Source organism: Mesoplodon bidens (assembly GCF_964165515.1).
Source record: "Mesoplodon bidens genome assembly, chromosome: 3".
NCBI lineage: Eukaryota > Metazoa > Chordata > Mammalia > Artiodactyla > Ziphiidae > Mesoplodon > Mesoplodon bidens.
Window position 1 is genome coordinate 62,240,590 of NC_138178.1, and position 24,881 is coordinate 62,265,470.

The 24,881-nt window shown below is 38.6% G+C and overlaps 1 protein-coding gene across 5 annotated transcripts in view; it reads left to right on the top strand.

The window, feature by feature from the left end:
- NEO1 (neogenin 1) overlaps window positions 1–24,881 on the top strand; it is a 246,175-nt gene that overhangs the window by 177,973 nt on the left and 43,321 nt on the right. For 3 of the 5 annotated variants that reach the window (XM_081229240.1, XM_081229243.1, XM_081229241.1), the window contains exons 8-13: window positions 1,600–1,819; window positions 8,938–9,092; window positions 13,641–13,789; window positions 14,165–14,303; window positions 21,097–21,146; window positions 22,112–22,259. In XM_081229240.1, the coding sequence (XP_081085366.1) occupies window positions 1,600–1,819; window positions 8,938–9,092; window positions 13,641–13,789; window positions 14,165–14,303; window positions 21,097–21,146; window positions 22,112–22,259 (861 nt within the window). The remainder of the gene's footprint in view (window positions 1–1,599; window positions 1,820–8,937; window positions 9,093–13,640; window positions 13,790–14,164; window positions 14,304–21,096; window positions 21,147–22,111; window positions 22,260–24,881) is intronic. The other 2 variants (XM_081229242.1, XM_081229244.1) reach the window with 1 other exon arrangement.

Below are 24,881 nucleotides of genomic sequence, written 5' to 3' on the forward strand. Positions count from 1 at the left end.
AAATCCCACAAGCTCAGGGTTTTTCTCCTGTAACACCTACTGCATGTGCAGGCCTTCATCCTGGGCCCTTTGCATTGCCTTCACGAGACTTGGGAGCAAGGGGAATTGACAAAAACAAACAAGAGTCCCTGACTGCTCCCATAACCCTGAGTGGCACAACAAGGACTAAAAACTTCTATTGGCTAAATCCAGAAGCCTCTTAAGCTAAAAACCATGGCTAGTTTTAACACTCCACCACTTCCTATTCCTAGGAAGGGTGATTTAGCCTTTTTAAATGTCAGTCTCCATATAATATAGAGATACAGTGATAGTACCTATTTCACAGAACTGTAAGGATTGAATGAGTCCACGTAAAGAGCGAGAGTGCCATGTAGAAAGTGCTCAATAAATGGTAGCTGTCTAGAGACTTTACGTTGGCCTTTCCCTTGGAGAATTTATTCTCTCTGGCATATTTATTTAGACTGCCGCACTTTTAAAAGATTCTCCTGTAATTCATAGACATTTTTAGGAGGTTGCTGCCCTACCATTTCATTGAAAACGAGGTCCAGAATTGTCATGCTTTCTTCTCTGCCTCTCTTCTAATTTCCCCATTAAGGTTATGACAGAATTCTAATGAATTCCATCAGTTGAAAATTGTGAGATTAAATGTATACTCCAAGGTGAAGGAGATTTTAGGTTAATATTAGGAATGGACTTCTAAAGTCAGAAGTGTCCAGCAACAGAATGGGCTGACTCTGGGCATACAGACAGAGGCTTTCGACTTGCAGAGCTCTGATTTGCCACTGCTTCATCTGTCCCATCAAGTCCCTGAGGTCTGCAAGGTGTCGTAATCTATTACACTGCAGTGAGGACTGTACCAAACAGATATGCTACCTAATAAGTATTATATTTGTGTGACTTTGGAATTTGTGATGCACGATTTTATACTGTTGTAGTCAAATGAATTGATGAGAGGAAATGAACTATAACTTAGTGAATTGAGAAAGGTTATCAGACTTCCCTGAGTATTGCCAAATACAGAGAGCAAACTTTAATATTAGACTCCAGTTGAAGATCTGGCTCTTGAATCTCCTGCAGAGCTAAAGGCACACACAGCTCTGCAGTGAGATCATGATAGTCTCGGGCCTATGTTGAGTGTAATTAGGCCCATCCATACTACACACATTATTCCATATTTTGATAAAGTGGGAAAAAATATTGAGGTTTTATCATGTATAAGACTTTTATGTGCAAAGTTCGACAGATGTTGCATGCTGCTTTCAGAATTAAAGAAAATTACTTGGGCACTGATGTGTCCTTCCATGAAATGTTTTATTCTTAGCTGTCACACTCCCTGTCCCTTGCCGACAACCATTATAGTGACCAGAAAGTCTGCTTGCTCTGCAGTGATTTGTCTTGACTAGTGCCCATTAGTTTTCAGTAGTTACCCCTGGCCTGCATGTTAGCCTTCAGTTTAATGGCCTTTTTTATGTTCATTCATTTTATTTTATTTCCCATCGTGGTTTTGTTTATTTCTTTTTTGTTTTTTGTTTTTCTGTTCTCTTTTTTAAAACCGTCGTGGTTTGCCCTTCATATTCCCCAATATTTGCACATGACAAGATGTTGCCATCCCAACATTACCTCCCACTTCACTGACCAGTGCCACTACTGACCATCTAGCACCAGCCACAACTGGACCACTGCCTTCAGCTCCTCGAGATGTCGTGGCCTCCTTGGTCTCTACCCGCTTCATCAAATTGACATGGCGGACACCTGCATCAGATCCTCATGGGGACAACCTTACCTACTCTGTCTTCTACACCAAGGAGGGGATTGCTAGGTAAGTGCCTGTACGTCTGGAGCCGGTTGGTTGCATCTTGTCCACCCAAGACCAGCCGTCCCCACCCTGACTCTCTACTGTGTAGAATCTGTACCAACTTTCAGTCCAGAAATATGATCACTGAGATGACCTAGTTTTAGGTCATTAAAAGTAAATTCCTAAACAGAGTGAAGTCCTGGTATTCTTTGCTGCCTCTCTGGGATGACTTGGGGAGAGAGTTATTTAAGTTAGAAGTATTAAAATGTAACCAGGGCTACCGTTTTTTCATAAAAGTCAGTCAAGCACAACCCATAGGCTATGTCTTTCTTAGAACTTTCAGATTCTAGAAATTAAGGTAGTTATTAAAGTAATCTTAATGAATATCTGTCTGCACCCGTACACGGATGTGGGCTGCTGAGCTCTGAGGTGGGGTGGGGGCGTCTCCTTGATGACACAAGAGTATTTAGTGACTCATTTTCCTAAAACAGCATTTCATTAAATTCCTCTCCATCTCCACCTCTTTCAGGAACTCACATTGCCTCTCCATTGCTTTTGGAGATTCTCCAGAATCACCAGGCTGCTTTACTCCACTGTCTACCTTTGTTTTGTCTATCCAACCTTATTTTCCTCTAACCCCAGTTTAGCTCACTTTCTAATGAAACCAGTCTAATTCCTGTCACTATGCAACCTTTTTTCCCAGTCTGTTCTCTTCAGTCACTTCCCCCTTGAAAAAAAGGTTTTTCAACTAAAACTAAAATTCAGTTAATCTTTCTTGGCCCAGACTAAGCCCCATGAAGCCCTCATAAATCTTTCTCTACCTTTTTCAGCACATACAGCTTTTCTCTTGTATGTATGTCTGTGCCACTGGTATTGGCACTTAATTATGATAACACATGATCTAATACTACCATAGTTGTTACTCTTCTGTTATTTTATGTGTATTTGTGTTGTTTTCCCAACCAGGTTATAAACTCTTTGGGAGGTACCATAGGTGCCATGCCACATGCTGACTGTGTACTCTGAATATTGCTAAGTAGATTCCTTCATTGTGCTGTTACTTCACACCAAAATCAGAAAACTAAAATAATCTGTTTTGGTTATGGCCCTAACCCATGAAATAAAGCTTGTATTTCTACAAGGGTGCTTACATTTGATATATATTGTATTTAATACCAGACTGGCAAGTTCAGCAAGTATAGGCGCCTTCGTCAAGTCAGTACCCCTTGGTTTAATACTCTTGAGACATCTGAGTGACATAATTTGAGTCAGGTAGGTGGAGCTGCTCCCAGGGTAATAGAATGTTCATCCGAACACTGCACTGGATGTTTGGGGAGTTACAAAGATAAGGAAACATAGAGCTAGTCCCAGAAAGGCAAGATATTACTACCAAACAGAACCTGTCTTAAAATATTTCCAGTAGGCTTTTAGATCACATTGCAAACGTCATGGGATTTCACAGAAGGAAAAAAGCTTTTAGTAATTCCTCAGAAGCAAGCTTATGTGCATTACAGGGCCTTTGCCCTTGTTGTTCCTTCTAGCAGAACTGCATTTCCCTCACAAATAACTGTCTGGCTTCTTGTCCGTCATCCTCAGATGATCCCTTCTCAGGTCTTCCGTGACTACCCATCCAGCTTAACCCCTTGGTCACTGTCGCACAGCGGGGCGCTTGGTGGCTTGTTCCCAAGCCAGTTGTTAAATTTTCAGGAAATTTTGCAAACCCGATGACATGGCTCAGTAGCTCAAAATTGAGCATAGAGGGAGTATTTACAGTGAGAAGTGCTACAAACCAGAGCCAGTTGTTAAACATTTACCAGAACATCATTGTAACATACCACTGTATTTTGTTTTTTAGCTTTTGTGTTGTGTTTCTTCAGAACACTTAATACTCAGAAATTTTCTCTTCATGTTAACGCATTCATGGTGTTTGTCTTGTTCAGTGGAGTATCACCATCACCTGGAACAGAGCCTGGCTTATAAGTAGCACTACAAGTGTAAATAAATACTTGTTAAGTGAGTAATTCTAATGAATGGAGAAATAATTATTCAGGAAATAATATTGAGATAATTAACCTCCATTTAATAGAAGGAATAAAAGTCGTATCTCTGTCTTATGTATAACAACAAATTATAGATGTATCAAGACGTATTTTTAAAACAGTGTATTAGAAGAAAATATAGAAACTATTTTCATCACTTAACGTATCTTTTGAAGGAAGACAGAAAATTCAGGAACCATATAGGAGAGATAGACAGAGTTTATTATATAACTGCAAAATTCCATGTGATAAACATAATAAACAAAATCAAATTATCAACTGATAAGCTGAGAAAAAATTTAACATTTGTAGAAGATTGTATTGATACCCAGTCTATATAAAGAACTTTCTACAAATCACAAGTAAAAGACACATATCTCGAGGCAGATGGTATAAGTAGGTGCCTCAAAGAAGTTAGTGGAAAGCCCATTAAAGTTAAAAAAAAAAGTTTTCACGATTACTAACAATCTTGGAAATACAAAATGATGAGTTACCATTTTTCACCTGTAAGGCTGGCAGAAATTTTAAATTGATAATATCCAGTGTTAAGTGAGCTGAATGTTGGGATTAAATCCAATCTAGGCTCTTGGTGGCAGTATAAGTTAGAGGAGCCTTTGGAGAAGGTGATTTGGCAGAATTAAAAAAAAAAATTTTAATGCACATTCCTTTCAACCCAACAATTACACTTCTAGGTGTCTGTCCTATAGATACGCCAATATACATACACATAGGGCACTCATAAAAAATGCTTATTGTAGCATTATTTGTAAGGATTAAAAAAGGAAACAAAGTACATGTCCACTGGTAGAGGAATGGGCATATAGTTAATATATGTATAACCATATGAAGTATGATGCAGGAATTTTTTTAATGACTTATATCTATGTATTTTGATGTGTACATAAATGCCTAGGTCAGTGATTCTCAACCAGGGACAGTTTTGCCCGCCATCTCCCAGTGGGCATTTGGCAATGTCTGCTGACATTTTTGGTTATTGCAGCTGAGATGGGAGGGGATGATGCTTACTGCTGTCTAGTGAGTAGAAGCCAGAGATGCTGATAAACATCCTACAATGTATAGGACAGCTCCCCCCCACCCACCAAAACAAAGAATTATCCTGCCCAAAATGTCAAGATACAGGTCTAAATGCCACCTTTAGGTCTCAGGGTGGAACAGATTTTAAGGAGGGAGAAAAACTAGGACTTTTAATATTTTTAATTATATATACTTTTGTTTTTAATGAAAATCTATCACTTATTAGTGAATCGTGTTGAAATAAGCAGGGATGATTAATAAATGAAGTTGGAATTGAAAAAATGTAGAAGATAAATTGGCAGGGGCAGGAGGACAGGGCAAGTATATGTGAAGAAAGAGGAGATGCAAGGAAGATCCAATTTAGTTTGTGTTGTCTGTTGTTGGAAGGATGGGAAAGTAAGAAAGCTCTGGCCTAGAGTTTTTGGTCAGAATTAGTAAGAGATTACAATAAAGTGGAAGTTTGGAGCCAAGTGTTGGAATGCCAGTAAGAATTTTGACATAATCAGTTAAGAAGGGACCATTTTAGACTCCTGAGCAAGTGTACACTGTTAAACAGCTTTTATTAGCAGTACTTGGAGGGCACTGCATAAGATTAGAGAGGAAAAGCAGTGGAGTCAGGGAGACAGATCAGTAGTAGTTAGGTTGATCTAGGCATGCAGTAGGCCCAGATGAAGATGACAGCAGTGACTTGGAACAGACAATAAATCTGGGGAATATTTCAAAGGAATATTCTTGGAGATTGTAATAATAATTTTTGTCACTTCATTACTTTAAGATTATGATTTCTGAATAGAAGCAATGAAAGAATAGAAATAACACTAAGTCAAAGACTAGATCCCTGTTATGTGTTTTATAAACAAAATTTATTTAACCTTTATAAGTTAAATTTTCTCATCTAAAAAACGAAGGTCTTCATAGACATTATCTTCATAGACTTAAAACATTTTGATGTGAGGATATATGCTGCTGCCTGCATTTACAAATTCCCCTACTTCCTGCATTTGATAATTCAACCACCAGGGGGCATTATGTGCCTTGGTCATGAGCTATATAACTCTGTTGGGTACCTGAGTTTCCTGAAATTCCAAAGGGTTCTTCCTCTGCCATTTCACCTGTGAAATGTTCACTTTTTTTTTCAATGCCTTTAATGTAAACAGCAGTATTTTCTGTTAGCCACCAAATGGAAAGTACAGAGTAAGTTATTCCAGAGTTGGACAAAGCCTTACGTATCTGTTAGTCTAGTCCGGGAGCTGGCGAACTATAGACCCTGGGCCAAATCAAACTTGTTTTGTTGTTGCTGCTGTTGTTGTTGTTGTTGTTGTTTTTTGGGGTACGCGGGCCTCTCACTGTTGTGGCCTCTCCCGTTGCGGCCTCTCCCGTTGCGGAGCACAGGCTCCGGACGTGCAGGCTCAGCGGCCATAGCTCACGGGCCCAGCCGCTCCGCGGCATGTGGGATCTTCCTGGACCGGGGCACGAACCCGTGTCCCCTGCATCGACAGGTGGACTCTCAACCACTGCACCACCAGGGAAGCCCAAACTTGTTATTTTTATGGCCCAAGAACTAAGAATAGTTTTTACATTTTCAAACGGTTACATTTTTTTTCTTTTTTTTTTTGTTTTTTTTATTTTTTCAAACGGTTACATTTTAATAGGTTATACAAGTAACTACAGTTGACCCTTGAACAACATGGGTTTGAACTGCACACATCCACTTATATGTGGATTTTTCTCAGTAAATCCATAGTACAGTACTACACGATCCACAATTGGTTGAATCCCCAGATTCAGAACTGTGGATAGGGAGGACCAACCAAAGTTATACTTGGATTTTTAACTGTGGAGATGGTTGGTAATATTTTTCATTGGCATCTTGGCCCGTAGATATTTACTATCAAGCCCTTTAAGAAAAAGTTCACCACCCTGGGCTCATTCTTACATTTAATACATGAAGAAACTGAAGCCCAGAAGGAATTGATGACTTTCCCACAATCCCCTAGCAAGCTAGTAGTGTTGCCAGAACTAGAATTGGAGCTCCTAACTTCTGGCCCAGCGCTGTCTTAGTATAAAGTGTATCTTTTCCTTTCTCTTTTGACTCTTAGCTAAGACATTCTAACCTAAGACCCATCGTAACCTCACACATTTATGAGAATTGTCCTTCATAACTCACCCTGGATCTTTCCTGAAGTCAAAAGTTTTTTTCTAGACAGACACTTGGTTCTGGGACCTCAGACCAGTCTACTGTTAGAAGCCTTTTCAGGTGCTAGATGTTTCATCTTAGGGAATCATACCTACTACTGATTTTTTCTTATTGTAATGTTTCTGTAGAAATTTGTTCTAGATATTTTCTCCTTTTACATAGGAACAAACAAAAAGATAAACGTGATATCATTACTATATCATTTACACATCAAAAGGCAAATTTCCATTCATTCATTCAGCACACATTTGCGATGCTACTTCTGTGTGTGAGCCTTCTGCTAGTGCTTCTGTGGTATGTGAACATGAATGAGACACTCTTTCACTTTGATTTAAAGTAAGATAGTGCCCCCCCCCCCACCCCGCTGTCTTTCTGAGAGAGAACTTGTTTAAACTTTCATGTACAGTGAGCGAAACAGACTATTCTGTGCTCTGGCATGGAGCTGTTAGTTTAATGAAATGTCAAATACCATACTTCCTTTTAGCTAGCATTTGTGATTGGATCAAGTGTCAGAAACCTCACAGCATAAGAAATCAGTTGATACTCTCCTTCTAAATCTTGTGATTTAGAGGTTTAGCTGAAGAGAAAATAATATCTATAGATATCTCAAGTGTCTCTGAGCAATAACTTTTGTTACCATGATATTCTTTTCCAATGGACCTGACTATAGACAGACAGCCTTTATAAATACATTGTGGGTGGGTACTGTTTGTTTGTTTTAATTAAAGTAACATAGTTTAAAGAACTATAGAAAACTATTGAAAAACGCTCACATCTCTGAAATGCAAATGTTCACACACAGTCAGACAAATTGGCATATGACCATGTAGAACTAAACAAATTTTAATCAGTAGCTTCAGGGAAAATTATCAATATTTTAAAGTAAGAATTTAATTCAACACATTATTAGGTAATTTAAAATAATTTCTTCCACAGAGTAGTTTTGGGCCCTTTTATTGCTCTCTCAAGATAGACACAGATCTTTTCTCACACGATCAGTAATTCTTAAAGACCAGCTATTTGTCTAAAGCAATTATTTTTCTTTACAATATTTGTTGAAAGCAAATATAATCTGGGTTTTGTTATAGTGAGTACAGTATACTGAGCATAATTATGGGCCCAAGTGTGGACACAGAGACCCCCAAAATAGAGCCTGGAGGCCACCTTTTTAAAGAACCTAACTGATAACTGTTTTTATGTTTTCATCTCATAACACTAGACCACTGGCCATTTGTACTGTTAGTGATAAGATTTGTTAAACATTTCAAATCAGTTTGAAAATCATTCAAGAAGATTTTTTGTTTTAAGAAATAAATTATAAAAATCAGTCATGATTAGCTTATTTTATAGACTGGATTCATTTAAATTTTTAATGTTTTGTTCTCAGTTTTGAAAGTGATAATCTCTAATTTTCTTCTTATTGAGAGTCTGTTATCCATAAGATACACAGCATTCTTTGATACTGTCTGTGAAAATTGGGTCATACCTATAATCACCTTCTATATGTCTCCCTGAGGATAACCCCTTAAAATTCAGTGATTCCTAAAGTGTACAGAATTGGTGACCAGCTGCCCCATTTGAGATGGCACCAAGAAGACTCTTTGTGTCTTTTCTGAAAGGAAGTTGTGATTATGGCCAGCAATATCAGTAATGTTTAAGCAAGAACATCAGCGACTTATCAGACATGTATGACATTGCTCTTTGCCAGCGTCCATATTCTGTGCACTGTTCCGCCCCCAAATTTTCCTTTTTTGAGTTAATTTGGCTTGGATTTATTAAGATTTTATGTCATATGCTATCTATAGGCATTACAATGAAAATGAAACTGCACATTCTGGAAATTTTCCTAATCAATCCCTCTTTCTCCAAAGGGAACGTGTTGAAAATACCAGTCGCCCCGGGGAAATGCAGGTAACCATCCAAAACCTAATGCCAGCGACTGTGTACATCTTTAGAGTTATGGCTCAAAATAAACATGGCTCCGGAGAGAGTTCAGCTCCACTACGAGTAGAAACACAGCCTGAGGGTAAGTCTCCCACCTCTCTGTCAGCCCCACCTGTAGGGAGACCTGTATGAAGGGCTACCTTATATATAGCCTGGCATACCATAGGAGTGCAGAAGATAACAGTTCCTCACCTTCAAGGTCCTTACAAAATAGTTACGGGAGATCAAATTAATTCACATCAAGCAGTAGCAAATAGTGTAAGACAATATAATTCTGCTGATAGACACCCAAATTTTACTGATCCTTTAAGACCTAGCTCAGATGCCTTCTTAGAATCTTCCCTCTGATCTTATCTAATATTTTATCTCGACAGTCCTAAGATACATTATCATTTTCTTCCTTGAATTATGGTTATGAATATATCTCATTAATTTTATGGCAAAGACAGAGTCTTTGTTATCCTTTTATTTCACACCATATCTAATGCAGTGCCTCACATAGGAAGTAGGTATTTAATAATTGTTCAACGGGATTGCCCTGATCTTTATACATACCACACTCTTTGGAATCTCTTCAGGGCTTTACTTTGGACCTGCTGTCTTTTGTGCTAAATAATGTTACTTCCAGTTACATTTCTTAAGATTTTCTCCAACTGAAATGAGTGTCAAGTTGATTTATCTTATAAATGTCTTCTATGTCTTAAATTTTGGTTTTAAACTATAGGCCAGAAATGACAAGAAGCAGTCAAATCAGAATTAATGCTTATCTCATGAGGCTTTCTTCTACACTTTTACTTTTAACCTGAGGCACTGTTTTTCCTTGGAGCCTCTTCCAGATTTCTTTTACTGTTAACTGCACTAGTGTTTCTGTATTAACATACTTGCAGTAACAAAATTTTACTTCAGCTAGGGAGCATGGGAGATAAATTCATGAAAGCTACTGACCAGGGAACTAAACATATTAAATGAATTTACCACTGAAACTGTGGAAATAATTCAAGGACTCTGCCTGATGGGTAGAATAAGTAAAGTCGAGAAGCTGTGGAACTTCACTTTCTAATGCTGCAGCAAATCATTTACCCATCAAACAGTTATTGAGGACCTCCTCTACCAGGCACTGCACAAACTATTAGAGATGCAGGGGATAGACAAGATAGGAATTCTCCCCTTAAAGAATGAACAGTCAAGGGCTTCCCTGCTGGCGCAGTGGTTGAGAGTCCGCCTGCCAATGCAGGGGACACGGGTTCGTGCCCTGGTCCGGGAGGATCCCACATGCCGCGGAGAGGCTGGGCCCGTGAGCCATGGCCGCTGAGCCTGCGCGTCCGGAACCTGTGCTCCACAATGGGAGAGGCCACAACAGTGGGAGGCCCGCGTAACGCAAAAAAAAAAAAAAAAAGAATGAGCAGTCAAGATAGGAGGCCATTGATCATTTCAGTAATAGAGCTTAAAGATCAGGAATCAAACCCAAGCAACAACAAGAGGGCCAACAGAGAGCCGGGGGGTTGATTTAAGGAAAGAATGTGTTCTCGCTGCAGGGAAAGGATGTTGAATTTCAGGGTTACTGTGTTCAGATGAGAGCAGGAACAATCTATTAGATATCAAACTCAAGCCACGAAGCAAAACTCAATTTTCCTTCATTAACTCTCACATACAGGCATCATTCATGAGAGATAATGGGATACAGAACAAGGAAGAGTTACTGTAAAAGTTAGGTATATCAAATCAGGTTCCTAGAAAAAGATGAGACCTGAGGTTGGCCTTAAAGCATTTGGCTTAGAGCAAGCATTCTTGGGGAAGGACACTGCTTGACCCCACCCCAAAATAGGACAAACAGTGCACATGCAAGGTGAGTCATGATGAAAATAAAGGAAAAGACCACTGAATTTGATTCAGTTCAGGGTTCAATCCTGGGGCCATGAACCTTCTGAAGATACATGAAAATATTTGTGTGTCTGTACATGTTCACATTTTCCTTGGGAAAGAGCCTGTGGTTTTCATTATCATTTCAGAACTTATAAGTCAGACTATTGAGAACCACTGGACTAGAAGGGGCATTGTCAAGTTAGAGATGAAAGAAGAGATTTATTGAGTGCCTGTCATGTGCCAGGCACCACGCTAGGCAGCAAGATGTAAAGACGAGTAAGACTTGACTTCTGTTCACAAGGAGCTTACAGTTTGGTACCAGCGCCAGACAAGTAAACGGGCAATAATGTGATGTACAGTCATCACAAGGAAAGTAGGCAGCACAATCAGTTATTCAAGGAATTCGATTAAAAGAAAGTAGCTAAATAAGAATATAGATGGAAGGGGTAACAGATTCTGGTGAGAGTATTTTAGGGGTAGAGAGTGACTATAACATGTTTTGGCAAAAGAGGAGTTAGTGGAGAGAGATTTGCATTTTATCTGGAGGTATTCAGCTTGGGGGCAGGTGGGAGGGGCCGTAAGTGTTGGAGTCAGCCCTGGGAAAATAGACTACATTTTTAGCTTTTCAAACCAACTTAAATTTTTTTCCATTTTTTAATGCCACTGTACAGATGAAATGAAATAATTTACTAGCTCCTATTTTAGGATCATCTTTGCCTACATTTAGCCAATGAATATACTGAAAGTGATTTCAAGGGAATTTGTTCTGTTCTCCTTCCCTTTTAAAAAGTTAGAGGAAAGTTTTCCATAGCAGCAGAAGTGTGACAATTCCCACCTGTCAGGCTGCACAAAATATGCTCTTAAGTGAATAACATGATTCATGCCTAAATAAAGCAAACAACTGCCAAAAAACCATATTCAGGTTTCTCTGCTTTGGTAGGAAAACTAATCTTAAGCTGTCATGCTGTTATTTAAGCAAGCCAGTTTGTTTTACATTTTGTTAGTTTTTTCCCCTTTCCTTAAATCTAACGGATGTCTGTTACAGAAGCACTGGCACCAGAGAACTGGTTTTCAGATATAGAGCATCCACCAAAGTGTAGATATAGGCACCTGCCAGGATTTGTGTATAAATTGGGACTCAAACCTGTCAGTCAGACAAAAAGAATATAGTAAAAAAGGATGTGACCTGTTGTAGGATTTAGAGCTGGGCAGATAATCAGTCAACCAATCATGGGATCTTCCAGTCACACCATCCCACAGAGGGTGTTGTCATAATCCCCTAACTGGTTTTCCTGAGTCCACGTTTTAGAACGAGGAAGTGCTCAGCTCCTAGCTCCACTACTTGCCAACTTTTCCATCATTTGGGAATGGTTCTTAACCTCTCAGCCTCATCCATAAGTAGGGATGATAACAGTATCCGTCTCATTTGGGTTAGTGCACAGATTAAATAAGATGTAATTTAAATAAATGTAAAGCACTTAATGCTGGACTGATGGCAAGCATTCAATAAATGGTGGCTATTTTTTAAATTATTATTTATCTAGTCTTGTGCCATTATTGTTTTTCTTCCATGCATGTGTTCACATGTTCTTTTTAAATGCAGATCTGATCATGTCATGTTCCTGCTCATAATTTTTCAGTAATTACCTAACACCTACAAGAAATAATCCAAACTCATAGCAGGGCCTTAGAGGTTCTCCTTTATCTGGCTCTTGTCATCCTTTGCAGCATTCTCTCTCCCATATCCATTCTTTGTTTCAACCTGAACCACATGACACTGTCTTCTCACCTGTTATGTCCAAATTGATTGGATCAATTTCCCTCTTGGTGTCTGAGAAAACTACTCATTCTTCCTGCTCCCCGGAAGTCCTCACCAATCCTTCCCTTTCCTAACCACCCCCGCCCAAAGCAGAATTGTGTACTCTCTTCTTTCAGTTTTCATTACAGACGTTACCTAATCTGTCAGCACTTAGGATCTTCTTTGTAACTATATGTCTGACTTCCCTCTAGACTGGGAGTTCTTTGTGGGCAGGGACTCTGTCCATCATTCATTGTATCCCCAGAGCCTGGTAAAAGAAGACTCTCTTTTTGTGATGTTTGCTTTTATGTGCTGCAGTCCCACTGCAAAACTAGGATTTTATAAACCACAAGAAAAATTCTGCACTGTTCACTTTTTCCTTTGAATAAATTTGAGATACTTCACAGATGATTTTTGGTTTTTCAGTCATAAAGAGGGAAATCATTTAATTATATATTATCCTGAAACCACTTCAGTCAGATCACTTGTTTTCATAGTTTTTATTGTTTTAAAAACATAGCCAGGGCTTTCCTGGTGGCACAATGGTTAAGAATCCGCCTGCCAACGCAGGGGACACAGGTTCGAGCCCTGGTCTGGGAAGATCCCACATGCCCCGCGGAGCAACTAAGCCCGTGTGCCAGAACTACTGAGCCTGCACTCTAGAGCCTGCAAGCCACAACTACTGAGCCCACATGCCACAGCTACTGAAGCCCACGTGCCTAGAGCCCTGCTTTTCAACAAGAGAAGCCACCTTGGTGAGAAGCCCGCGCACCGCAATGAAGAGTAGTCCCCGCTCGCTGCAACTAGAGAAGACCTGCGTGCAGCAACGAAGACCCAACGCAGCCAAAAATAAATAAATAAATAAATAAAAATTAAAAAAAAAAACATAGTGTGCCATTATTGCTGAGAATGGTCTTGAGGGATGCAGTAAATTTTATTTATGTCTTACTGTCTTAATTTTCTTTCTAGTTCAGCTCCCTGGCCCAGCACCTAACATCCGAGCGTATGCAACTTCACCTACTTCCATTACTGTCACCTGGGAAACACCATTGTCTGGAAATGGGGAAATTCAGAATTACAAACTGTACTACATGGAAAAAGGAACTGATAAAGAACAGGTATAATAGGAAGCCATTTTTAATGCATTGATTGGAATAGTAGAGTTGAAATATATTTCCAAAACTCAATACCTGCTTGTCTAGAAATCTGAGGAAAAAAATATGTATAAGAAATGAAAAGTTGATAGATTCTATTTCTTGGTACAAAGGTTTATTCTGTAGTTTTTACCAGCAAGCGTTCCTAAACATCAAGGAGTATTTCTCAGCAAACTGCAGTGCTTATGATTAATTTGCTTTAACTGTTAAATAATATTCTATAAAAGGGACAAAAATCTGCATTATGTCAAATATAGAATTTGTATAGTTAATTCTTTATTTTGCAGCATATCTTTTGGCTTGAGTTGTGTATATATAAATTGTTTTATTTTATTCAAGGATGTTGATGTTTCAACTCACTCCCACACCATTAATGGGTTGAAAAAACATACAGAGTATAGTTTCCGAGTGGTGGCCTACAATAAACATGGTCCTGGAGTCTCCACACAAGATGTAGCTGTTCGAACATTTTCAGATGGTGAGTCTTTCTTCCTCTGGAACAAAATACCATGCTTGGGGGGCACTGGTGGCGTAGTAGCAAGATCATGAGCTTTGATGTCAAGGAGATTTGGTTCAGATACCAGTTCTAGTAGTGTGACTTCGGTCAAGTCACTTCACATGTCTGAGCATGTTTCCTTATATGTGAAATTTATAATACCAGCTTTATTGGGTTGCTGTAAAGATCCAGTGAGAGAGCATAGAACATGTAGTGCCTGGTACTAAATAGTTTCTCTGTATTTTTATTTTTACTAGATGCTTTTGTATAAGTAAATATTATTGCTTGTTCATAGCACAGACCATCACAGGGCTGTTGGAAGGCTGGGCTTGCTCTACTTAGTAATCATATTTGCCTGCCAAATAGGTCTTTTTTTTTTTAACATCTTTATTGGAGTATAATTGCTTTACAATGGTGTGTTAGTTTCTGCTATATAACAAAGTGAATCAGCTATACATATACATATATCCCCATATCTCCTCCCTCTTGCGTCTCCCTCCCACCCTCCCTATCCCAACCCTCTAGGTGGACACAGAGCACAGAGCTGATCTCCCTGTGCTATGCGGCTGCTTCCCACTAACTACCTGTTTTGCATTTGGTAGTGTGTATATGTCCCTGCCACTCTCTCACTTCATCCCAGCTTATGCTTCCCCCTCCCCATGTCCTCAAGTGCATTCTCTATGTCTGCGTCTTTATTCCAGTCCTGCCCCTAGGTTCTTCAGAACCTTTTTTTTTAAGATTCAATATATATGTGTTAGCATACTGTATTTGTTTTCCTCTTTCTGACTTACTTCACTCTGTATGACAGTCTCTAGGTCCATCCACCTCACTACAAATAACTCAATTTCGTTTCTTTTTATGGCTGAGTAATATTCCATTGTATATATGTGCCACATCTTCTTTATCCATTGATCAGTCGATGGACACTTAGGTTGGTTCCATGTCTTGGCTATTGTAAATAGAGCTGCAGTGAACATTGTGGTGCATGACTCTTTTTGAATTATGGTTTTCTCAGGGTATATGCCCAGTAGTGGGATTGCTGGGTCATATGGTATTTCTATTTTTAGTTTTTTAAGGAACCTCCATACTGTTCTCCATAGTGGCTGTATCAATTTACATTCCCACCAACAGTGCAAGAGGATTCCCTTTTCTCTATACCATCTCCAGCATTTATTGTTCGTAGATTTTTTGATGATGGCCATTCTGACTGGTGTGAGATGATATCTCATTGTAGTTTTGATTTGCATTTCTCTGATGATTAGTGATGTTGAGCATCATTTCATGTGTTTCTTGGATCTGTATGTCTTCTTTGGAGAAATGTCTGTTTAGGTCTTCTGCCCATTTTTGGATTGGGTTGTTTGTTTTTTTGATATTGAGCTGCATGAGCTGCCTGTCAGTTTTGGAAATTAATCCTTTGTCAGTTGCTTCATTTGCAAATATTTTCTCCCATTCTGAGGGTTGTCTTTTCATCTTTTTATGGTTTCCTTTGCTGTGCGACAGCTGTTAAGTTTCATTAGGTCCCATTTGTTTATTTTTGTTTTTATTTCCATTTCTCTAGAAGATGAGTCAAAAAGGATCTTTCTGTGATTTATGTCATAGAGTGTTCTGCCTATGTTTTCCTCTAAGAGTTTGATAGTGTCTGGCCTTACATTTAGGTCTTTAATCCATTTTGAGTTTATTTTTATGTATGGGGTTAGGGAGTGTTCTAATTTCATTCTTTTACATGTAGCTGTCCAGTTTTCCCAGCACCACTTATTGAAGAGGCTGTCTTTTCTCCACTGTATATTCTTGCCTCCTTTGTCAAAGATAAGGTGACGATATGTGAGTGGGTTTATCTCTGAGCTTTCTATCCTGTTCCACTGATCTACATTTCTGTTTTTGTGCCAACACCATACTGTCTTGATTACTGTAGCTCTGTAGTATAGTCTGAAGTCAGGGAAGCTGATTCCTCCAGCTCTGTTTTTCTTTCTCAAGATTGCTTTGACTATTCGGGGTCTTTTGTGTTTCCATGCAAATTGTGAAATTTTTTGTTCTAGTTCTGTGAAAGATGCCAGTGGTAGTTTGATAGGGATTGCACTGAATCTGTAGATTGCTTTGGGTATTATAGTCATTTTCACAATGTTGATTCTTCCAATCCAAGAACATGGTATATCTCTCCATCTATTTGTATCATCTTTAATTTCTTTCATCAGTGTCTTAGAGTTTTCTGCATACAGGTCTTTTGTCTCCTTAGGTAGGGTTATTCCTAGGTATTTTGTTTTTGTTGTTGCAGTGGTAAATGGGAGTGTTTCCTTAGTTTCTGTTTCAGATTTTTCATCATTAGTGTATAGGAATGCCAGAGATTTCTGTGCATTAATTTTGTATCCCGCTACTTTACCAAATTCGTTGATTAGCTCGAGTAGTTTTCTGGTAGCAACTTTAGGATCCACTATATACTATCATGTCATCTGCAAACAGTGACAGCTTTACTTCTTCTTTTCCGATTTGGATTCCTTCTATTTCTTTTTCTTCTCTGATTGCTGTGGCTAAAGAGAAGCCTTGTCTTTTTAGCAAGCCTTATCTTTTTCCTGATCTTAGTGGACATGGTTTCAGTTTTTCACCATTGAGAACACCATTGGCTATGGGTTTGTCATATATGGCCTTTATTATGTTGAGGTAAGTTCCATCTCTGTCTACTTTCTGGAGGGTTTTTATCATAAATGGGTGTTGAATTTTGTTGAAAAGTTTTTCTGCATCTATTGAGATGATCATATGGTTTTTCTCCTTCAATTTGTTAATGTGGTTTATCACACTGATTGATTTGAGTATATTAAAGAATCCTTGCTTTTCTGGGACAAACCCCACGTGATCATGGTGTATGATCCTTTTAATGTGCTGTTGGATTCTGTTTGCTAGTATTTTGTTGAGGATTTTTGCATCTATGTTCATCAGTGATATTGGCCTGTAATTTTCTTTTTTTGTGACATCTTTGTCTGGTTTTGGTATCAGGGTGATGGTGGCCTCATAGAATGAGTTTGAGAGTGTTCCTCCCCCTGCTATATTTTGGAGGAGTTTGAGAAGGATAGGTGTTAGCTCTTCTCTAAATGTTTGATAGAATTTGCCTGTGAAGCCATCTGGTCCTGGGCTTTTGTTTGTTGGAAGATTTTAAATCACAGTCTTAATTTCAGTGCTTGTGACTGGTCTGTTTATATTTTCTATTTCTTCCTGGTTGAGTCTCGGAAGGTTGTGCTTTTCTAAGAATTTGTCCATCTCTTCCAGGTTGTCCATTTTATTGGCATATAGTTGCTTGTAGTAATCTCTCATGATCCTTTGTATTTCTGCAGTGTCAGAAGTACAAAGTCAGTTGTTACTTCTCCTTTTTCATTTCTAATTCTATTGGTTTGAGTCTTCTCCCTTTTTTTCTTGATGAGTCTCGCTAATGGTTTATCAATTTTGTTTATCTTCTCAAAGAACCAGCTTTTAGTTTTATTGATCTTTGCTATTGTTTCCTTCATTTCTTTTTCAGTTATTTTGGATCTGATCTTATGTTTTCTTTCCTTCTGCTAACTTTGGGGTTTTTTTGTTCTTTCTCTAATTGCTTTAGGTGTAAGGTTAGGTTGTTTATTTGAGATGTTTCTTGTTTCTTGAGGTAGGGTTGTATTGCTATAAACTTCCCTCTTAGACCTGCTTTTGCTGCATCCCATAGGTTTTGGGTTGTTGTGTTTTCATTGTCATTTGTTTCTAGGTATTTTTTTATTTCCTCTTTGATTTTTTTCAGTGATCTCTTGGATATTTAGTAGTGTATTGTTTAGCCTCCATGTGTTTGTATTTTTTTACAGATTTTTTTTCCTATAATTGATACCTAGTCTCATAACATTGTGGTCGGAAAAGATACTTGATACAATTTCAGTTTTCTTAAATTTACCAAGGCTAGATTTGTGACCCAAGATATGATCTATCCTGGAGAATGTTCCATGAGCACTTGAGAAGAAAGTGTATTCTGTTGTTTTGGAATGGAATGTCCTATAAATATCAAGTCCTTCTTGTTTAATGGATCATTTAAAGGTTGTGTTTCCTCATTTTTTTTCATTTTGGATGATCTGTCCATTGGTGAAAGTGGGGTGTTAACGTCCCCTACTATTACTGTGTTACTGTCGATTTCCCTTTTTTGGCTGTTAGCATTTGCCTTATGTATTGAGGTGCTCTTATGTTGGGTGCATACAAATAGGTCTTTTACATTCCTCAGGATTTTGTGACAGTTTATTTCTCACCTGTGACTGAATATTTGCTTATACCCATGACCCTAAAGCAGTCGTTTTCAAAGTACAGCCTGCCAACAAGATTGAGTTGGTCAAGATCAGCATTGTTAAAAAATGTCTTAAAAGTAGAACAGAAAATAGCAGTTTATTGCACTTAGTGTATGTATTACGTCCTGAAACTCAGCTAAATCCAAGTGTTAACAAAAATGTCTTTTTCTTAAAAATGTGTGTATATGTGTATAGCCCTTATATATAAACAAGCATGCCTTAGAAGCTATAGTTTGACTCCTTTAAGCAGGTAGTCAGACATCACATCACCAACAAAGGAGCAGACTGACATCATGTGGTATGTTGCATCGAGAAAGATATAACTTCACCTCTATGTTGTATCCCTGCCAAAAATGTTTAATTTAAATATGATCATGATGAAATAACTAGACATATTGAAATTGATGGACATTCTGCAAATAATTAAATAAACTGTCCTGAATTCTTAGAAAATAGTAGTCTCTTGAAAAAAACAAAAAAGGTAGGGGAGTCATTCTAGAATCTAGATTAAAGGAAAGTAAAGACAGATGAAATAAAATAAAACATGTGTGGTCTTTGATTCTGGGAGTTAAAACAGCTAAAAAGGACACTCTTGGTACAATTACTTAATGTTAGGTTGGTATAGTATCAGTCAGTATTACATATTAGATATGTTATTAGGTAATATTTTTGTGTTGATTAGATTTTTAATGTGATCATTGTATTATCATTTTGTTGGAGAATGTTTTTGTTCTTAGGAGATACATACTGTAGTATCTAGGAGTGAAGTATCATGATGACTGTAACTGTCTCTCAGCCATCCAGAAACAATATGTAGATAGATAAACATGTTTGTATAAATATAATGAGAGAAATAAAGCAGATGTGGCAGAATATTAACAATTGGTGAATCCAGGAAAAGAATGCATGGTGTTCATTGTATTCTTCTTGTCATTCTTTGTGTTTGCAATTTCTCAGGATAAAAAGTTGGGAAAAATAAATGCAAACTGTAGTTTGGTTAGCCAACTACATTACCCTGTTTTTTGAGGTAGACTCTTAAATCTACCCATGAACCACTTTCAGCTGTATTAAGTGGCTTGGCATGCTGACTACAGTGCCTGTCATGGGAACTGAATGTGTCTCAGCATGGTGGTTAAGGGCAGCAGTTTGGAGTAAGATAAATCTTAGTTCCTACACCAGCTGAAACAAATACCTTGAGCAAGTTAACTCTCCTGAGCTGCATCTATAGTTTTCTCATCTATAAAATGGGAATAATAATAGAAACTCCTTTGTAGGATTGTTTTAAGGATTAAGTACCTGTCATGTAGGAGCATGCAGCAGATCTTAGCTATGATGGTGGCAGTGGTGATGATGATGAAGAAGAAGACAGCAACAACAATTATGTTGGTGCCTTTTCAGCTAAGTCAGAGGTTCTTAACAGGGAGATGATCAAAACCATCTATGGACTTTTTTCAAAACACAGGTTCCCAAGTCCTTCTCCAGACCCTCTGTGCCTGGATCTCTTGATTGAGGCCTGATGTACTTTGTTGTTAGCACACGATTCAACAGCAAACAAGAAATCGTCTCTGTCCTCCAGAAGCCTATAGCGCAGTGGGCACTTAGTTATATACCTGGTCACCAAATGTCAGAGAACGGGAGGGAGAAATTTCCATGGATGGATTAGGAGAGAAGAGCCATGGTTAGCATTTTGTGATGGAGAAGAAACTAATCAGGTTTACTTAAATTTTCTTTGCTTCCTATAATTACTACAAAAGGAGACACTGGAGGGTGTGTGGACCATAAACTTTGAGATACCCTTGTCTTATCTTCTAATATGTGAGAAGCTAAAGTTATACAGCTGTTTTTTAACCAACGGTCCCAAACTTCTCACATCTGAATGAGTGTTCCCTGCTACATAGTTCCCTTGGGAAGCCAGATGGTTTCTTAACTGGACTGTCATTGCTTAAACATCTCTTTGCTTTACCTGGAAGCTGCCTTTAAAACCAGTTTAGGACCCCACAAGAAAGCCAAGCTCATTGATTTGTGTACATCACATTTTGGACTCATAGTGATATTACCCAGTTGATTCACTTGCCATAGTCATTAGACTTGTTTCCAGAAAATGTATCCCAAGATAAAGATATGCTACTCCCAAGAATATTCAAAAGAATACATTAAAGATTCAGAATGTATTTGCGGTCTAGAAAAGTTTACAGTCACTATCGTATCCTTGAAATAAGTACCTGATTTCCCAAAGGTACAGCCTGACTTGGGTATGGGTGCATATGTGAACGGGTCTCATTATTTTAAATGAATCAGATATGGCCCCACACCTTGTCCAGATACTTTCAACATGAGGGCACTGGCTGCTGGGTTAGACCTTCAGGTTGTATATCAGTGTTTGAGATATGCATTTGTATAAAGTCCAGCCAAGAACAGTCACATGATGGGTGATGCCTGAGTGATTGAAATTTTTTTTTCTTTTCTTTTCTTTTTTTTCGCCTGTGCAGTTCCCAGTGCTGCTCCTCAGAATCTGTCTTTAGAAGTAAGAAATTCAAAGGTAAAACTTTATATTGCTGTTGTTCATTTTCTATTTGCCTCAGAAGGGCAAATAGAGAGATTCTGTATCAAAACAATCATAATCAAGCAAAGAAATAAAGTAACATAGATATTACACTTGCCAGTTTAAAGCTGGGCTTAGAAGCCAACTCTGGTTGATTCTGTTCAACTTTACTGCCTTTCTGTTGTGCAAAAATTACTTTAGCCTTTCTTCAAGTACATTGCTATTATTATGTAAATCATGACATCCTAGATGTTAACCATCCGGAACCTTGGTGACAGGTAGAAAGAAGTAAGTTGTTGTTTATGATACCATAGCCTGTTTAGTACGGTGAGGTGAGCCCAGTGTGAATCAAAGGTAGACGTCTGTCAGATGGTTGCATTGCTGAAGCTGTCCCTCCTGGTCAAGTTCACTGTGCACTGAAGGCCATGTGTGCCTCTCAGACGCCCAAAACCCCTACTGGGCTGCATAGACAACTGAGACGGTCAGTTCTTTCAAAAAGGACTATGGGACTCCTTTTCCTTTAAGAAACAACCAGCTGGTAATTAACAGTCCCCTCTTTGAAAAGTTTTAGACAGAAATTGTCTAATTTAGCTGTTGCTACAGTGGAAGTAGAAGAGAACCTTACACCTAACAGTAGTTTACTTCCTAATCCACATGCCTCTGACCTTACGTTTTCCTTCAAAAACTTTCCTGAGACTCTTGCCCTATGTCTTCATTCTGGCAAAATAAATCAAGTGCCCAGCATATACTGCCCACAAATACAGTCTCCCCATTTGATCTTTGATGGTTTTAAAATTAAACACTATTTTTGAGTGATTATTAAATAACTTAGTAAAACTGTCTGAACACTCTGTTGCTTTTATGGTTCCTTCTCTTACACACTGAATTCAGAGTAATAATACATAAAACAGGACCAAGATTTGATATATTTGGTCTTCTCCCTGTAATCTTGTCTTTCCCAGAGTATTGTGATTCACTGGCAGCCACCTCCTCCGGCCACACAAAATGGGCAGATCACTGGCTACAAGGTTCGCTACCGAAAGGCCTCCCGAAAGAGCGATGTCACTGAGACCTTGGTGACTGGGACACAGCTGTCACAGCTGATTGAAGGTAAGCTGCTTTGCACATAGGCGAAAGCTAGGAGATGGTGTCTCTCTCAAACATTGAATTGTGCTAGTCTAATGACTGCTCTGGGCCCTTGACTTATACAAAGCAAAAATGGTTTAAAACAATTTGTAAGAGTTCATTCTACTTCTGACTTGATAAAAATTAGTGGAAAACACTCTTACAGGTTCTGCCATCTCTGGTGAAATTGCGTTTGAGTTTCATTGCCTTACTTGTGTTTTTCTTTGTTCTCCATGTTTTCTTTTTTGAATATATATATATATATATATATATATATATATATATATATATATATACATACACACACACACACACACACACACACACATTATAACTCTTTTGTAATCTGAAAGGTAAAACAAAGCTATATAAGCAAAGAATCCACTCAGTCTAGTTGGTAGCAGAGACCTACAAAATGACTTCTATAACGCTGACACCACTCAGGTATAGGTGGCCTGAAACAACATTTGTGAATAGCCACAGCCATGCAATAATCATTCTTGCTTCTACAGACATAATAAAGTTCTAGAAAATTCTGTCAAGGATAGCCCTTTTGTATAGTTCTCCCTTTGTGTGCAACAGAGCAAGTGGCACACCTGATAAAAATGAACCCTAATCCATATAATCTGTATAGGTATAGGTTTCTAAAAATTGGAGAGCCAGTGACAGTGAAAAACTGTACTCCAGTAAACCAGCAAGCTTTTCTCTGTATTCCTCACCTCATGGATGAGATTGACTTCTTTCAAAATAGGAGAAGGTGAATGCTTGTCTTCAAGGGTATCTTTCAGTCTTCTAGTTTCCTCTCATAACCCCATAGCTCTAAGCTGCAGCAGGTAAATATGGCTGTAGGGGTGTTGCTAAGAAGTCTCACCAAAGGAGCATTACAGCAAAATTGGTCACAGATGTTCTTAAAAGTCAGTCTAATTTTACTCCAGACACAGATAAATAACATTTCCCAAAGATAAGGCTTTTATTTTGAATGTTTAATAGTAGATATTTATTGTATACCAGGCACTCTTCTTCTTTCTAATAAATAAAAGTAGATACAGTCCTTGCCCATGAGGATACTATTCGTTTTCTCAGTGGAACATTTGATGTATAAGCAGAGTACCACTTTCATCATAAAAATAGCCTTTTCTTTATCAAGAAAATTCTTGCATTTTAAAATCATATTTAGATTCATTCATTTGTTTAATAGACTTTATTGAACTTTTATTAGCAGGTACTGTCACTGAGTATACAATGATGAGCAAAAGTGGAGATCATTGTTCTCTTGAAGCATTAACTTGAAGCTGATAAGTATTAGAGAACAGTGTGGGTTCCCAAGATCCTGTACTGAACAACAAATTATAGGATTTTAAGTTTTAGCCAGAAGTAATTGTTGTGTCTTCTTTTTGTACCACTTACAGCACTAAACACATTCTGCCATATCTTTATAATATGAATCGAGTGCCTTGGTTTTAGTCGATGAGCTCTCTAGGTTATATTGAGGGAGAGGAGCTCAGCCTCTATACTCACACGTCTCTCTCACTTGCACCTGCTTATGTGCACTCTCTCTCTCACTTGCTCTCTCCCTCTCTTACATTCCAACTCCCCAGAGGAGAGGGAATGATAATCTGATTGGTTGAATTCTTCCAGGTCCTCAGTTGAACCATGTGTGTTGTCTGTTAAAGTTACAAATGCTTGTGTAGCCCACTCTGGCACGTCCTGTTCAGTGTGTGCAGGGAGGAGACAGAGAGGGTAAACTGACTTGGCCCCAGCCGTTCTGCTTCTCCTCCTGTCTTGCTTCTTGCTTTCTTGTGGACAAACAGAATCAGGATGGGCCTGCAGAGGACAGAACCCCTGCCATCTCTCCTCTCACACCACGTGACAGGATTGATTAACTGAGCAAGGGCTCATCCTGCATCCTAGACAACTTCTCTCTCAGTAGCTCTCTCTTTGGAGTTTCTGTACTATGTTGCTGGCCAAAGATGCTGTTATTTGAATATGGGGAGGTAGGATAATTTTTCATAACCCTTACAAGACCTATCACAATATCTAGAATCTAAGTGCTCTAAAAATGTATACATGTGAACCGTACACTTAAACATGACTAAGATGATAAATTTTATGTTATATGTATTTTAACACAATAAAAGGAGAAAAAGGGCTTCCCTGGTGGCACAGTGGTTGAGAGTCCGCCTGCCGATGCAGGGGACACGGGTTCGTGCCCCGGTCCGGGAAGATCCCACATGCCGCGGAGCGGCTGGGCCCGTGAGCCATGGCCGCTGAGCCTGCACGTCCGGAGCCTGTGCTCCGCAACGGGAGAGGCCACAGCAGTGAGAGGCCTGCGTACCGAAAAAAAAAAAGAGAGAGAGAAAAAAATGGAAGCATGAATATATGAATAGCTGACCATATTATTGACTGTTACCCCAGTTTGTAGGGTAGACTTTTACATGTAGATCTTTGTTGCCTTTGGTACATTGGTATATCAGGTACTTTGTTAGCTGATAGTAAATATGAAAGATTGCATAGTAGAAAGGCTTTATTTCTCTTTACTTATAGTATATACTTATGGGCAATAGGCTGTTGAGAAATAGATTTCTAGGCCATATTTGATGTTTAAAA